Source organism: Lepeophtheirus salmonis, chromosome 2 (genome assembly GCF_016086655.4).
Source record: "Lepeophtheirus salmonis chromosome 2, UVic_Lsal_1.4, whole genome shotgun sequence".
NCBI lineage: Eukaryota > Metazoa > Arthropoda > Copepoda > Siphonostomatoida > Caligidae > Lepeophtheirus > Lepeophtheirus salmonis.
Genome location: NC_052132.2, coordinates 31,138,641 through 31,156,640, shown reverse-complemented (window position 1 = coordinate 31,156,640; position 18,000 = coordinate 31,138,641). Strand labels below are relative to the sequence as shown.

Genomic DNA, 18,000 nt, shown 5'->3' with positions numbered 1-18,000 from the left:
CTTTTTCATCTCTTGCGCAGTTCATTGTAATATCACGTCTTTTGACTAAGATTCATCCAACTTAATTTAATAGAAGTTAAAGTTTTAGACAGGATTAAGAATTTTTCTTTAGAATAAACCAAAAACATAAGCTGTTAATTAAACCATGATTCATAGTATCTGAATCATAATTATGCTCTTAAAAATTATAAACGTTTTTTTTTTTTTTTTTAAATACATAACTGTAAATATTTAGGGTATTTCTATTCTATATTTTTGATCGAAGTTACGTGAATCCTGGACATAATTTATATATATAGTTTTTCATTTGAACCATCTTGTTTCCTCTTTTTATTTTAGTATCTTTAGTTTGGTGGAGATAAAACTACTCCATTGAAAATAGAAGTAGAAGAAACAACTATAATTGCACGAGGTAATGATTCAGAAAATCGGTGAAATGATTTCTGGAACAACCAAACAGGTCTCAAACCAACAATCACAACCAAAACTGAGAGCATAACCAGAGACAAACTACAGAGGAAATGATGAATATTCTTTCGAGGATAAAATCTTTCCTGAGATCTTGACAGTAAATCAGACGAGTCCGGTCGACATATGCCAAAAGAAAGGCACGTACGACCGTAACTACTATATGACCCCTGAGCCAAAGCGCTCAGGGGTTGTGACAATTCCTACTGGGCACCTGAATCGTTTAGTGGATACGGAACCGCCAAGTCCCCGATTTTGAGTGTTTCCCATAGCACTCATGATCTTCTTGAAGACTACAATTCGTTAGTCGACCCCACCACTAATGGCCAAGTAGGTATAACTTGGCCATATGCTTTTGAAGAGTATTCTGCTCCAGATGTAGTACGGAGGCAGCTTTTTCAGGCAATAATACCGTAAAATTGAGAGTTGGGGGCAATGAAACGAAAGTGGTGCCTGGGAAAGGGGTTGCTACGACCAATAAAGACAGTACACCAAAAAAAGTGATAAAAAGTTGAAACTTGCTATTGAAAAAACATTATGCTAAATTTAAACTCTGAAGAATAATTTTTTAGCTGCCGACACTCGAATGAGTTTTTGAATGTTTTAATTTTGCTGAAATGGTAGCTTTTATTATATCAGTTATATTTTTATGGCTAATAGCTAATCATATTCTCAAGTAAATTATAATAAAATATTACTAATTTGATTAAAAAAATAAAATTGAGAGTCATAAAGTTTTTAAAACTGAAATAATCCGAATATTTTCTGATTTTATATAGTAATACCCTTATTTAATTAGACAAATATCATTTTAGTGATTCTTTAAAAACAAGGACTACAGTCAGTGCTGGTTTTAAGAGGGGGCGCTTGTACTAGATCTACCGTTTATACGTACAGGGTATAACAACAAAATCCGGCCCTTTTGTTTGATCTAGTTTTAATTAGCATAAAATGGTCATTTATTAAGATTTATTTAAAGAAGAAAAAAACAAACTGAGCAGCAGATACAATTATTCTGGAATATATTCACTAAATGTAGCCTCGGTTAGCCTCAATAACGTCCTTGATTCGGGGTTGGAACTGCTTGCAGAAACTAGACCTTGATCTAGATTCTTGCATTCTAGGAATATTGAGTAGATCAAGGACTTCATTATGTTTTAATAATCTTTTTTGATCCTTGACTCAAGGTATCTCCAGACAAAATTATCAATCACATTCAGCTCGTTGGAGCAGATGAGTCCAAATATCCTTGGACACCCAGTCGTAGCAATGCCAATTCCGAGTCGTTTTGATTCACTAGGGCCTTCTTCAACTCCCCAACCCTTCTTTTGTCAATCCCTGTCATCTTTGAGACCTCATTATTGCAAAAATTCAGATTGTTGTTCATCAAAATCAACAGAACAGCACACCTGCCTCTGAAAATTTAATAGGCTTGAAATCTTCTATTGTTTACTCCATTTCGGTGTTTTGCTTACTAAGTGAAACGTTTATATGTATATTTCATTAAAAAAAAATGTAGATGAAAATCCAGGTTACAACGATTTGCGAGACCAAGCAAATTCGGAGGAGACAACCTGCAGAAACACACCTATTGTAAATGGTGACTCCCTTTTATCAGTAAAAAGTGTCAAAAAATGCCAATTACAAAATGTAATATTTATTCCTACATACAGTAGTATAGTCAATAACAACAGTATGTATTGTCCCAAAGGGCTACAAATGACGTTCAAATATTTTGCTAACATCAGTTTCTTTGAGTAAAGACTTGGGTAAGTTATTATTGATGTATTTAAATATTCAAAAATTAATCAAACAAATACTTCATCAAATTTAGAATTAACATATAGCTAAATGTTCATAATCTCCGAGATAAGGTGTTAAAAAACTACAAAAATATGGTCAAGAACAACAGCATGTCTTAGCTTCAAATGGCGTGAAAAATAGTTTGTCTAACATCAGTTTCTTCCAGTTAAGAATTGGGTATGCTCCATAGATTCCAACATGTTAAAGTGACATTTATTTAAGATATGTATAAGTCGTGCTTAATACAGAAGATATTAATTTACTTTTCTTTTCTTAGGTTTACAAAATACTTAGATGACGAAGAATGAGGATTCTACATGGAATTTGAAATATGATAAGAAAAAGACGGATTTATTTCTACTCATAATTAGTATATTTTTTTCGTTTTAAAAATGTATCATAACTTATTGTTTATTTATAATCTATATATGTCCCTAATAATTTGTTGGATCCATTTATAATATTTAATTTTAATAACTTCAATTTTGTATCATTTATCCGTAATTATTTGTTGAATCCATTTGTAACATTTAGTGGTAATAACTTTAATTTCGTATCGTTTGTCATTATTAATTTGTTTCATTTTCTGTGTAGAATTACTTTAAAAAATTTTAATTAATATTTTTTGTAATAATTAATCGTTTTTTTAGTTGTGTTTTTTTTATTTTACTCATACTTCTTTAACTTAATATCACAAATATACTTAAATTAATAAATTTACTATTAATCTACTGCTATATTATATCCTCCAAAACTGTAAATTTAATCATATAGTACCATATATTTCGCTCCCAATTTTTACTCTCTCGATGCCCATCCCTACCAATAACATATATTTATTTATATGTGATTTGTAAATAATAAATATAACAATATTTAAATAAACGATAATATGCAACAAAAAAATTTAATTACGATAAACACAATTTACTGAGAAGCATAGTCTTTTTTGGAATCAAACGAAGATATACGTTTCATTGATGCAAGTTTTACAAGCCATACCTTGTCACATCGTTGTAATAACTTAATGATGCTTCGGTCACATTTTTAATTGCTCTTTCGAAAGCTTGAGTGTATAATGGATAATTGTCTGGTTTAAACAGTTGTTCATTTTTTGATGTTGTTATCAATTTTTTTATACGATAAAGTTTTTGTTAAGAGGAGGTGGTCAGTCACCTTTACTTCGACCTACTCAATAGTTTCATAATATTAAATATAACCTAGATATTTTAAACAATCTAGTGTAGGATTGTGAAGGATTAGCTACAGAAGATTGAATTATCTTCCATGCTGTTATTCAAATCTCAGGTCCTATTATTACAAATCTTACTGAGAAGAACATTTTCAAAACAAGAAAAATGGATTTTTTCTTGTATAATTGGTCAAATCATTTTTCAACCTCTTTGTTTTTGCTCGTCAATCAATTGTATAGTTTAAATATATGCCTGGGCCAATCTTTTACATAGCAATTCTTCTTTATGGTAAATTACATAGGGGTATGAACAAACATTATAAAATTTACCAGACAAATAAAGTTATCAAGATTTTTTTTAGAAACCTATAGACGTAGAATCCTATTAACACAAGTAAGATATCCTGCAGGATTTATATTTCCTGGATTTTGAGAAATATTATACAAAACATGCCCTCAATTTGCATTTTTGGTACGTTAATTAAAAAAAGATTGAGACCCACTTGACTATACTTTCGAAACTATTCTTAGTAAGATATTTATTAAAAATATAGTAATTTATTTACTATTAAACTTTAATGTAGGATAAAAAATTAGATATAAATAAAAACATGTGACATTGATATTTCAATTCCTTTGTCGGCAGTTAAAAAAAAAATCACATCCATCTGAAATTTGTTAAGTATTCTTATTTTTATGCATAACATTAAAATATGACATGCCATATTCGATCGTCTAACTTTTTGGTTTTCGGCCGCCCTAGTAGACAATTCCTTTTTTACAGTTACCTGATAAATTAAAGTTCAAAATTTCCTTTCTATCAACTTTTAATTTTTTAGTTTCAATTGATATTCATAACCCTAAACAAAGAATAGCACATATAATGGTAGACCAAGGATTCAGTCAGGAAATACATCTGTATTATTAAAAAAATAATTTGTTCTAAATTGTGAATTTTCTTTTTAATATTGCAAAGATACTTTTCAAATAAGATTTATTTTCTTACTATTTAGTACCATTAAAGCAGGGAAAAATAGAGCTTATTCTCGTTTTTCCTGGACTGCTAAACAACACTAATATAGCACAATAAAGACATTCCAATTAAATTGTTATGACCTAAACACCTGCGAGATTGTATTCATTTTATACTATACTACTAGAATATTATAGTCAAATTTTTTCTTCTTTATACTGTAATTGTATATGAAATACATCAAACACTCTATATACAGTGTTCTCTGTGGCTGTTGATAATACATTCAAACAAACAAACTTTGCTTTATAAAATATATGACTACAATACATTTATGCAAATCGGGCTTTAGGAAAACAAGTCGTAAACACAACGCGTTCATCTGTCAATTAAGTAGATTGACATGACATCCTTTATTGTGTATTACGTCTACACTCTAGAGCAGGGGTTCTTAATCTGTGGGCCACACGTACTTTTTGGTTTGGGGGTCTCAACAAATTACCACAGGGAATTACAGATGATTTAAAAACTTTTCTTTGTAGAAAATTAATTATTATAAACAGATGTCATTGGTATAAGAGATTACCATGTTACCGGTTGTTTTTAAACATAAGAGATTGAGTTGTTGGAAAGTGAGATTACCTTGATGCATTTGGAATTGCTGTTTCTTGACTTTATTTATTGAGTTTCTTTATATTCCAAGTTATAAGTGACGACATTTCAGCCGTTTGGAAAAAACATGAAAAAACTAGTATAACTTATATTATTTTACTAGCATAGAGTATTCCGGCGTTGCTCGGACCAAGGAGATAGTGGGAAATCACATTGACAATGGTCAAACTTTTTGGTTCTTTTTTAAATTGGGCTTTATTAAAATTTTACATAACAATATAAAGATTAAAATAATAAGAAAATACTTAAAGAGGGATTGAGATAAAATTAATCATAAATAAACGTTATTGTTTAACATTAACCCCCTAGATCAAAGCCACGCCCTTCAATATTAACAACTTATATTTTTTACAGACTATAAAAAATATTTTAATGTCTGCCACTACAAAATATATGTACATAAAATATGAAAATATTTAAACTAAAACAGACAAACAAACAAAAAGACCATTGTGGGAAAAATCGAACAATGTCTGCAGCGTATTTACATTCTCTATCCTCGTAACGGGGGATCCTAAAGGAAAAGGCTGCATATGTTGCTGAAGATGAAAATTTTCTGCAGAGAGTGAAAGCTTATGGGACACCCAGACGGGAAGCAGCTAACTATGTATGCTTTAGCGTTAACTAGAGCAAAACAGACAGCCCTAGTTTCTGGGGTCACCTTTTTCTGCCCTTTGGACCTTCCAAAAATAATGTAGGCAAAGGAGTACTGTAGAAGGTAGTTATTCAAATTAAGAAGATCAATATTCAAATCTAAGAAATATCAAAGACCAGATAATGCCTGAGAATCTTGTAAATACATGGATGACTGAGTTAAAATTCTTCCCATAGTCCTAACAGGAAGATTTGATGCAAATACAGCCTGTCAAAATTTGGAACTGAGCCGTAAATTTCCTATTCTCCTTGACAAAAGTGAGAAACTCCATTATAACCTTTTCTCACTTTTGTAGCAGGTCTATAAGATGTTTGACAATTTTTCTTTGCATCATGTTGTATGGGAGTCTCAATTAACATCTTTAAATGACAAGGTATAGTGGATTTTTGAAACTTAGCTACATTAAGCGGAGGTTAATAAAATTTTACAGAGTTAAGACTTGACTTTGGAAAATGTAAACATATCATGGATAGTTAAAATTTAATTGGAAAGAGCCTCAATCTCAAGACTAATTGGGCTATCAAAAAGTCAAAAGAATACCTTTTTTTTTTTTTAAACTGACGAATAATGTCTACAGTAGAAGTTGAGTCATACGTCGTAGAATCTTTCTACAAAATTCTTTGGTAGGCAGCCCAGGAAGGAGATATGTCAACCAGAAGAGACATAGATAAATGTGTACCCATCATAATGTATTCAAAGATTTTAATATTAGTAATGACAGAACACCATTATTTTTCTGGATTACAGGATAAGTCAGTTAAAATCTTCTTGTATAATTTAGGTAGAACATGACCTATCCGAAATAGCCCTCCCCCAAGTTGTCTCCTTGTTTGTTTTATTGTCTGAATATAACTTCTGTAGCCAAACATTCTTCAGCTTCGATCGCCTAATTGGCCAATCTTGGCAATGCAGTAGCTACATAAAACACTAAAAGAATCAACTTTACGTTGTACATGCCGGGACGTGTCTGCAATCTTAATCTCCTCCATTCAGCTATCCTAATGTTTATAAACCTTTCTAAATAGTTTTTATTTGAAACAGACTCTCCATGGATTTCCCAATCAAATCCAACAACCTGAATCTTAACCTTAACCGAGCACCCCTGAATTTCAGAATCCTTCTCAGGAGTCCACTCCCTAATGAGAGGATTTCTGTTTTCTTTTTATTTAATCCCAAACCTGAGAATTTGTTTATATAATGTTCTTCTTCCTCCCTTGCCACAGCTTACTGTAGCTGATCTAATGTAACGTCATGAACATTATTCTTTCCCTCCTCCAACACATTCTACAAATTATCAGGGGGACCATGTTGATTTTCGGTTTCTTTCTTTTAACATCCCCATTCTACACTACATTTGCATCTTTGTTGATATCAATATATACAGGGGCGGTCCCAGGGGGTGGGCTTCAAATTAAAAAAAAATTGCCTTAAATTAAATATATGGCATTTTTTCCAAAAATTTAATTATTTGTTAACACCCATGGATTTTTGAAATTATTCTCCAAAAAATGTAATTTTTCAAATTTTTGCCAAGAAATTTAATTTTCGCATTTTTTTCCAAAAACCAAGCCTGCCAATTACAAATTAGCGTTGTTTGTTTTTGCAACTTTTTCAAATTTCATTTTCCTATAATATTATCTTAATAATTATTTTTCATTCATCAATTATGATAAACATTATTCTAACCTATAAAAAACATTACTAAAGTTTTTTCTAAAGCTATCGTTTGGAGCAAAGAGAGAGAATAAAAAAATAAAAAATTATAATCTTACTTTTCGGGAAAAAAAAGATGTGCATCATGAAATTTCCCTGACTTTTTTGTCAATTTTTGTTCCGTTGGACATCTTTTAAGAAAAACTTTCTTTTATTACTTTTTATAGTCTAAAAAATGTCCATTAAATTTTTTTTATTGAAAATAACTAAAACTGATTTTTTGTTATTTATATTCCCGAATGAATGAGTTTTTGTCTTCTTTCAGATTTTGATCGAGGTGTTCGACCTAAAAATGACCTTGTAGGACAATACAATCTTGCTTAGGTAATTTTGACAAGCTTTCCGCACTAGCCGATATTGAATTTCGTGAAAAATCAAAACACTCTACTTTGTTTTCTTTGCTAAATAAACTTCTAATTATGAACACACTTGATGTCCTTATTTGCGCAAGACTCGATAAACAAAAATATTTACTGTTGATAAAAAAGTGAACATCAAAATTAATGGATAAAAAAATACGGAAAGAGAACACCTTTATTCTCAAACTTGAAGACAATTTCTATTTTTACTCTTTAAAAAAGGTGTAAAGTTAATAGCAATTTTTGTATGTATCAAACCAAATACTCGTATATACAATTTTGTACCTTAGCATGATCAAAAATAAGTAATGTCTATTATTGACATATGTAAGTTCAATATACAATACACGTGCTACAAAATTGAAACAATTGGCTCTTATATTGAATTAGTATGAGGATACCCTTACAGTTTATCTCTCTCTAAAAAAGAACGAAATGAAAAGTATTTATTCATACTAGAGTGCTTAATACGTATTATTTATAACACAGACGGTATGGGAAGCAGTTGGACGGAGAGGCTTGCATTTGGCTGAAAAGATCATTTGCAGACATCGCAAGATGAATAAAACAGAATAAATGAAGTAATAAATATTCGCTGAAGTTGTAGGTTATTCAATGGAAAGGGATATGAATTAATTAAGATCCGAAGACGCCCACACTTATTCACTCAAATGGTCACAAAAATAAAGGATTGGCAGATCTGTACTTATGGTGCCTATGTATATAAGGATTAATTGTACATTGTGCCTCTAGAATTAGTTGTATTTCAAAAAATCTTGTTATTCTAACAAGCTTGGGGCAACATAAGCGCTTGCATCCTCCCTTTCGCGTTGGGAGAACCGAATAATTTATCACAATGAAGTTACTGTCTATACCAGGAATGTCCAAAGAGCAAGCTGTATTGTGGCGGTACACTTAATGTTTAAGTGCGGCACAATGCTCATTCTCACTTCAAGCAGTATTTTTTAGCAAAATTGTGTCACAATATCTTCAAAACGTGTGGAACCCACATAATAATTATAAGTATCAAACAAAAAAATTGACGTCATCTCGTATTTTCTGAGACTCTCAAAACAGGGGCTACCCAAATATATATTTTTTAAATTATCGCTCTGGGGAAATTTTTTACGGATTTGGTTTTCTAAAAAAATAACTTAGTTTTTTCAAATTATGCATAGAAGAAAAAATTTTAATTTTATTTTTAAACTCACCCTTCCCCCCCTAAAAAATATATATGTATATAATTCTGTGGATATCCTTGTACAAGTTTGGCCTGGAAAAAATAGATTTGCCCTTAATTTGAGACAAATATCTATTTAATAGATTTTTTATGAAGCCATTTTTCATGCAATTTCATTCAGTAGATTCTGTGTCCCATTCAAATATTTAAGTGGCAATGCAGCCTATTATATAAAAAGGTTGGGCAATTAGGGTCTTGACTTTATTTAATATTTCTTCTTTTAATTTCGAACCACACAGTTTGCCACGCAGTTTGTAGTTTAGTAGTAACGTCTAATGATGTCCCGTTTATTTTCTCTCTCTAAGGGGTGGGGTCCCTATTTTAACAAAATATTTAGCAATTATAATTAGAAATGAATAAATACATAGAGAATTACAATTTTACCTAAGTTATAATATCCTATTTCATAAAATGATGAATGGGCCTAGTAAGCCGTGGAGGATTTATTATAGTATTGTGATCTGGTATGCAATCGAACAGGGGCAATCCAAATCAATTTGGCCCTCTATGCAAGATATCAGCCAACAATAGGTGTATTCAATATCATAGTCTCATACACAGCTGAATATATTATTTACCTGAGACATTTATTATATTCTGAAAACAATAAAAACTTAACTATCATGTTTGAAAATTGTAGCCGACTCAAACTTCTTGTTAGGGTCGGGCTCATTCTTTTTCTCCACTCCCATAATGGCACCTCCTAAATGAACGGCACCCTTAGCATTTGCCTATATAAGGTCTCCATTGCTATTAAATAAGGTGAGAAAATATATATGTTCAGCTGTTTTTTAACATTAGATTTAACATCCTATTCAAATTCCGAAGGTGAGGATTTCAAAATGGAACAAGATGAATAATTTGTCCCATCACCTCAATCATTTTCGTCTGATTACTATTCTGAAGTATTCTGTCGGTGAATTTTTTTTTTTGAATACCATTATTAGTTTTACAAGATGCTATATGTACAACTATTAACAACTAATTGGTATATATAACATTTAAAGAAATGTCGTGATGCAATCAAGAGACTCAACTCTCGCTTTCTAAGAAACATAAATCAACCAACTCATTAGGAAATTCAATGCATGTCGTTAAGGATAACAAAATCTGGCACAAATAAGAATTAGAGAGAATTCTGCCCACTTTAGACATGAAAACATTTTGAAGAAAGTCCCAGGTACATCATCATTCGCAAAACGTGACATATTTACAGATACAAATATTAAAAGATACCATCGTTTAATAGGGGTCTTTACCATCCATCGTTCTACTGTTAAAGGAAGGAGGCTGTTGAAAATAAACTGGAGGTTACATTGAATAAAAATACTGGCTCTAGACACTTTTCGGGGCTGTCCTAAAAAACTGCCTAAAGGCTATTTTGAGGCTGTTCACAAAAACAATTTGAATAAATTGAATACTATTTTATTAAAATTCAGAGCATCATTTTTACCAGTATATTGGAGCAATTGACAATTCAGGACCCCTGGGATTGCCTATTTTGCTTTTAGTAAGGTACGACCTTGAGGTGCATTTTTATGTATTGAAAAATAAAAACATGTTAATGAGTATTTTGTAAGTGGTTCTTTATATAATATATAAGTATTAATAGAATAAATAAATAATTCAAAAATACAAAGTGAATAGTTAGCTGCACTTTTTGTAACCTGGGTCAATTAAATTTTCCTCTTTTTTTCTTCAATAAACCCTTAAAATAGCAATAAAAATTTGTTATTTATCCTCTTTTTTTTAATGAAACAATTTATTTTATTTTATTAAGCATTAACGAGTGAGTAAATATACATCAAATGAATCCTCCTTGGTACCTCCGAATAACCCCAAGGAAACCTTTAGAGGACTAAGTATTTTGTTTTTTATATACTGGAGGAAATAAGTATTTGATCTCTTGCGGATTTCCACTGATAAATATTTTCTATTGGAGTGAGCTCCAGAGATTGGCAAGGGCACTCCAAGATCGTAATGTACTTCTTGTTGAACCACTCCTTTGTTGTCATCGTCCGTATATTTTGGAGCATTATCGTGCTGGAAGATCTATTAAACTACACATTCCCATCCTCCCTTCGATAAATGAAGTCGTTATTTCCCCTTAGAAGAGAGGCAAAAACATATTTATCTCCCAAAATGGTGTTTATGGGATTATACTCAATATTTGTTTTCCTCCAAACACTTTTTTTTTGTTTATAAAATGTATTTCGCTGTTAAGATAAACCTAACATTGTAGACCGTTTTTTCCTTTTGTCAGTGGACAAACTTACAAAATCACAAGGGATCTAATACATATTTCCGGAACTATATATAAGATTCAAAGTGTATTTATTCATCGCAAATTATATTCTCTAATTGGTTTCTATTTCCTCAAAATGGGTTGTAAAGTATATCTCATTATTTAATTAAACTTAAGAAATTCAAACAAGTTTGGGTATTTCTGTTATTTAAAACTATTATATTTTATTCTATTGAATTTTAGTATAGCCTTACTTGTGTAGATTGTGAAATGCATGATAAAGTAGAAATGGCTTGACACCAACATTTTGGTGAATAAACTTGAGAGACTCATTGGTTAGACGTTCGGCCAATCGTTTGAGCTGAATCGGACGTTCGACAACCTTTTCATTAGACACTAAAATACTGTTTAGATATCGTTCCATCCATAGACTTCTCCACCACCTATACAAGAAATATGATTAAATTAGTATTTACTAATGGTGTGCACTTCTATTTTGAACTTTACTAACCAATTTTCTCTAGAAAAAACATCAAAATGTTCGAACAATATAAATAATGGTAAAACCAATATAAGACACCAAAACCATTTTTATTAATTTTTTTTTGAAGTGACCCCAATAACAGAAGGATAATAACAGTTATTAAAATCTGTGAATTAGATCTTTGAAGGGTCCAAAACTCTTGTTGTCCTTCAAAACCGGGAACTACTGTAAAAGGTAGACCATAAAATGAGTCAAATCCATGAGTTAATGGTCCATGCTCCTGATCACCCCAAAAAATTTCATCCATCCCCATGTGCCATTTCCCTATTAAAAAAATTAAATTTTGTTAATTCATAATCTATAAATTTTAAATTCCTTTGAAGTTACATTTATGTAACTGGTATCAGAGAAATAAACCTTGTTCTCTTAGAAAATTTCAATGGGGTATGAACGTTTTTACTTATAATAGCTTGTTTACGAAAACAATCAAGACGGGCCCCGTCTTGCAGAAAAATAGCCTTACTTTCTGAATGATAATATTATTTAATACTTACTCGTTTGTATTCAAAATTAACAACCCATTGAATCAAATGTATGATTCAAGTGAAATTTTAACTACTCAAATATGTACTTCCCAGTGGAGTATCGAACTCGGGCTTGATTTGGACACGGAACCATGATATTTATTTATGCTATGGATCAATGGTTCTCCATCTACGGCATGGTATTTCTAGAGAACCATTTATATCAAATACAGGACGTTAAGATCAAATTTACGCTTGTGTGCGCCGGCGATTTTGTAATGATGCAGAAATCCAATGGCGTCTTCTTCTTTTTTTTTTTTTTGAAACGTTGTTATATCAATAAACATTGGTGAAGTTTTAGGCATCATTATGAAGGTTTCAGCAAGTATAAAGAGGATTGGATTTACAGAGGAGGAACGATGATTTTTGCCTACAACAATATGGAGATTTCAAATCAGGAGGTCTCTATGTAACTTGAGATCGTCCTTCCCTATGACAACAATAATCAGAAGGTTGTTGAAGTGGTTGAGTGAGCACTGCTATGACTTTATTGGGAAGGAAATATGGGGTTATCAGTCCAGATCATAATCCAAAGGATTTCGTAGTGTCGGAATACGTTGAATCTAAAACAACTTTTTTTAATATACCCCGATTCGATCTTAACATTCTTTAGTCATATAAATTTATTATTGATAACTTGTTAAACAATATTACAAATTAAAATTTATTTTCCTTAATTTTCTATAGTATTTCTAAGCCAAAGGATTCCCATTTGTGTTCTCAGTTATTGAATCTTGCTTATTTAAATTAAAATACTTATTTTTTCGACTCATCAATATTTCTTCTCGATTTTTTGAGAGTTTAAACACTTATATATGAGGGGTATTGAAAAAACGGTGTAATGTGCTTTAGCTAACCTTCTTATGTCGTATTTAGTAAAAAAAATTAAGCATTCACTAACTGTTTTTGTAAATAACCTCATATCACAACGATATATTCTAGACTACATCTAAAAAGTGCATTTTATTTAATTAACTCAGTCTGGACTTAGAAAATCTGGTCTTCAATACATTTCTGTGAAATTCAGAGTTTAGATTAAAACTGAGAAGTATCATAACATAAAATTGTTGATGGACCAACTATAAAGAAGAATGGAAACTTTGAAGAGATATAAAATTCTTGAAATATCACAAAAACTATCATAAACAAATCTATCTGCCAAAAAAAAAAAAAAAAATCAAATTCAAGGAGGGAAAATGTTTTAAATTAACAATATAAACTATGAGAAGAAGGAGCTGGCCATAAAAGCATATCACAGGAGAAAATTTATAAAGTGGAAGATCAATATCCATTTCGGAATTACGTTCTTTTTCTATATAATATAATTTTTAAAAGAATGTCAATGATTCATGGACATCTTCATGAAAATTTATTTAGTCAAGTAAACTTATTAATCATTTAAAAGATTTTAATCGGATATTATATACGCGTATACGTAGTATCTTAAGCAATTTTACGCTCAGAATTGTTTAAATTAGGGTTGATGTTTTTTAGTCACAAAGAGCAATATTAATCGATACACGGAACGCACATTTTTTATTTTTCCGGTATTTTTTTTGACCAACTAAAGACTATTTCTTCAACTTTTCTATTGTGAATAGTTTTTCAATGAAAAAAAATGTAATTTAATTGAAAATAAAGTATAATGAGTAAATAATAACAACCATTTTAAGATTAGAAAAGGAAATACAATATGTACTACGTAATTTTCCCTTCTTTAATTGGTTGTTGTGATGATAACATATCTCTTTGGATCATGAGTTACTACCCACTTTTATATTATTGTTAAAAAATGAACAACAAAGTAATAAAATACAGGGTTGCAACCTCTATTGAACCCGCAACACTATTTTTTTTATAAAAATGTATTTTCCCTTAAAATAATCATCCAATTTCAATAAAAATCCATACAAACTGAAAGTTGAATAAATAGAATATATTATTTGCAGTATAATCGCCTTTGGCCTCAATAAAGCTCTCGATTCGACCTCAGAAAGAGGAACAAGTCTTGATGACAATCTAGAGGCAGATTCCATAAATTCCTCCCAGAATCTGGACATCAGCTCTGATTTTGTGGTGATGGAGAAATATTGTTGTTTTGCTCAACTGTGCTCCCCACAAACAAGTCCGGAGGGTTGGAGGCCCAACACTGTGACAACAAAGTAAAAAAAATCACAACCAGGTCAACGCAGTGTGGAACGGAGCATAGTCATAATCACCTCCAGACTTGGCCAGATATAAGCAGTTTGCAATCTCAACTTTTTCTCGCCGGTGTAGATTGCATCAAGAGCCCTCTGCTCATTCCATGGTTGTGGTATGAATACATCGTTAATCAATGTCCTTTTTTTGACTGACGCCAAACACTTCTGGCTAGCCGCCAAATCATCGAACATCGTCCTACCTGTGCATACACAGCAGGATCAGGGGCTCAAAGTTCGTTGTTAAACAACGGCTGCATGCTGTACATATATGCTTAAATAATTCAATCATAATGCAATTAAAAATGTTGAAGGCTCTTCTTTCATATGGCAGTAATACAATTCCTCCCTCCATAATCATATAACAGGCAGCTAATGTTAGCAAAGGTCTCAATTCACTAGTACTATAAGTTTTTCTCCCGCCTTCTCTCCGTGCTTAACAAAATGGCCATCCCTATTAGTGGGTATCTGAAGTAATTCAAAGAACTTAACTTATTTATTACTATTCTGATGATATAAAATAAATGGTTCACTGTAAAATGATAGTGGTAAAAGGTTGTGGACAAAAATGTTGGGCTAATAACGTTGCGTAGTAATATCGTTATGTACATTGTTATTGTGAGACAAAAACGTTGTGGGTAATATCATCGTGAAGCAATATCACTGTAAGTAATATGATTGTGACCAATTTCGTTGCAAGACAATATTACGTGTGCTATTTCGTAGCAATTTATATTATATTTGGACGATAAAACTATTGAATGATAAAAAAACATGTCAGGATAGAACATTATTATAACATTATGTGCCTGATGTGTATATTGTGATATTAGAAGAGTTCCTTGATACTCAGGGAAACAGCGGCAGATAAATTTAACTTGCCTCGGGACCCATAAGTTTACCTACACAAGCCGTGGTCCAGGGTGTATGATTGCATAATAGAAGGGTTCTATCCTTTCATGTTTCTTCATCATTCAATAACGATATCGTCCGAATATAATATAAAATTTGCAACAAAATTGCACAAAACATATTGCTTACAATAATATGGCTTGACAAGGATATTAACTCAACGTTTTCGTCTCAGAATAATAATGTAGACAACTACATTACCAGGCAACGATTTCACCCAAACGTTAATGTCCGCAACCTTATTACCAAAATCATTTTACCGAACAGCAAGGTAAATAGATATGTCAAAAAAAAATCTCAAAATATTATTTCAACGGTTGTTTAAGTTCAATTACCCTCAATCACTTCATATCTAATAGCCATTAATTAGTCAGAAATAGGTAAAAGAGAGCGGGATTCGAATATGGAGTAGTAATCTTTACATAGACTGATTTAAAAAAAGGAGAATAATATTCAAAAAGCAAAGTGTACAGATAATTTACGTAATATTTTGAAGAAAAAAATCTAGATAATAGGATACTATATATTAGTTTTTTTTGTCTGTACAATAATTTAACAATCAAATAAAACACTTGTATGTAGTAATCAGGAATGGGCCAAAGTACATGTAAATGCACTTAAGTTAAGTACATTTACATCATTGAAAATTTAAGTCAAAGTATTAGGCATATTCTTGAAATATTTATGTCAATTGCAATTACTGTTTTTTATCTTTCAATAAATCAGCAGCAACAGTTACTTTTGGTTTTCTTAACTCATTCAACTAAATAAAACCTTCAGAGTGAATGATTCTCCATTTCAAAATGTATGACATACAATGGAGCAGGAGCGTTGTTTACTTATATTATTTTGTAAACAAAGCGACAAAGAGTGGCGGCATCTTGCGTTAAAATAATATTACTCCCTGAATAATAATATTGATTAATATAAAATATATATATATGTTACTCACATGGAGTGTGCTGTGAAAAATGTATACTACGTCCCCAGGCTACAGACCATCACAACACATTGCGGAAAACTTTTTTCAAACTGTTCATTAAATAAATATTACAATATTTATTGTTTCTAAAACATTCTCAAAGTAAATCTTTTTCATGATTTTCTATCAAAAGTATTTAAATACTCATACGTTATTATTTTTTATAACAAGTATCAGTGCTCCTGTTTCATTAATTTAAGTAAAAGTACAAAATTAAGAAACACTTAAGTATACGTTTCAATATAGTTGGTCCCATTCCATCTCTGGTAATAATAGTAACTTCTTGAAATTTCCAACCAAAATCTTCATTTAAGAAAGAATCCCTTTGTGTATTACTTACTTTTTATCGTTACGGTTTGATCCGTTTTTACTGAACACTCTAGTATGTACAAAGTACATTTTACCTCGTTTTAATAGCAATTACATTAAGAGACCATTATCCAGGTGAATAAATTATTAATACTACGAATGATAGAAAAACTGACATCAATGATGATAAATATATCATAGAAGTCGTATTTGTAAGGACTTAATTGACAGTATTTGTAGCTCAAAATGATAGATATGTATAATAGGATTTCTTATTTGACATACACAAAGTAAATATGCAATGAAAGTTTATTTGATAATAATATACTGACACTTGAGTAAAAAAAAAAAAACAAGAATAGAATAGTAAGAAACGAAGATAAACATATATTATAAATGTATACCTCGTCACAAGCAGTAAAAAAGCAGTAGGTATATTAATATATTTACAGCATGCTTAAGATTAACATGCGGTAAATTACCTCAAATCCCGAGAGTGGTCCATTCAAATCTGAACACTTTGAATTTTAAACTTCAACAAAATATAGTTTATTAATTAACAATATAATTTCATCAAAATCAATACTATCAATAATAGAGGTGTCAAAAAGTATTGATATCATAAAATATTAAGACTTATGGTATCATTTCTTAAAGTACTGATGTGATTATCAGCTGCCTGCATTATTATGATTTTTGAGGGTATAACGAAAGTATTTATTAGCAAAATGCTTAATGAAGGTATACTACGTATACGTTTATAGGACTTAGTCTTTTTTATCCGTTACAGTAGATTTGAAAACGTCACACTCCATGAAATTGTAATTGATTGTGAACGATATTCTCAGAATAATAACTAATGAAACGACAAAGTAGAGTATTTTGAAATATATTTGAAGTTCCAAGTTTAAAAAGAAGGCTTAAATTAAATATAATCTACATGCTAAAAAATCACCAAAAAAACAAAAAAAAAAAACAATTCATTATCGAAATCAATGTAAAACTATAAAAAAATATTAAAGAATGATATAATAATTAAAACAGGAATCGTATCAAGTAATTAGTTTTGATTAAGTTTTCAGACTCGTCCTCCCTCAATACATTATGACAAGGACTCCTGTAAGCAGGATAGGGCATGCGCAAATATGATGGGACTATTAAAAAAACAACAACAATGCAACGTGTTTGGAGAGATAATGATTAATAAGTAA

General features: G+C 30.8%; 1 protein-coding gene across 6 annotated transcripts in view; it reads right to left on the bottom strand.

Annotated features, from left to right (window-relative positions):
* The window catches only part of LOC121113673 (arylsulfatase F), a 54,967-nt gene that overhangs the window by 4,321 nt on the left and 32,646 nt on the right, over nucleotides 1-18,000 (bottom strand). For all 6 annotated transcript variants that reach the window (XM_040707514.2, XM_040707515.2, XM_040707518.2 and 3 more), the window contains 2 exons: nucleotides 11,832-12,128; nucleotides 11,575-11,763 (listed from right to left, as the gene is read on the bottom strand). In XM_040707514.2, the coding sequence (XP_040563448.1) occupies nucleotides 11,575-11,744 (170 nt within the window). In that variant the 5' untranslated portion in view covers nucleotides 11,745-11,763; nucleotides 11,832-12,128. The remainder of the gene's footprint in view (nucleotides 1-11,574; nucleotides 11,764-11,831; nucleotides 12,129-18,000) is intronic.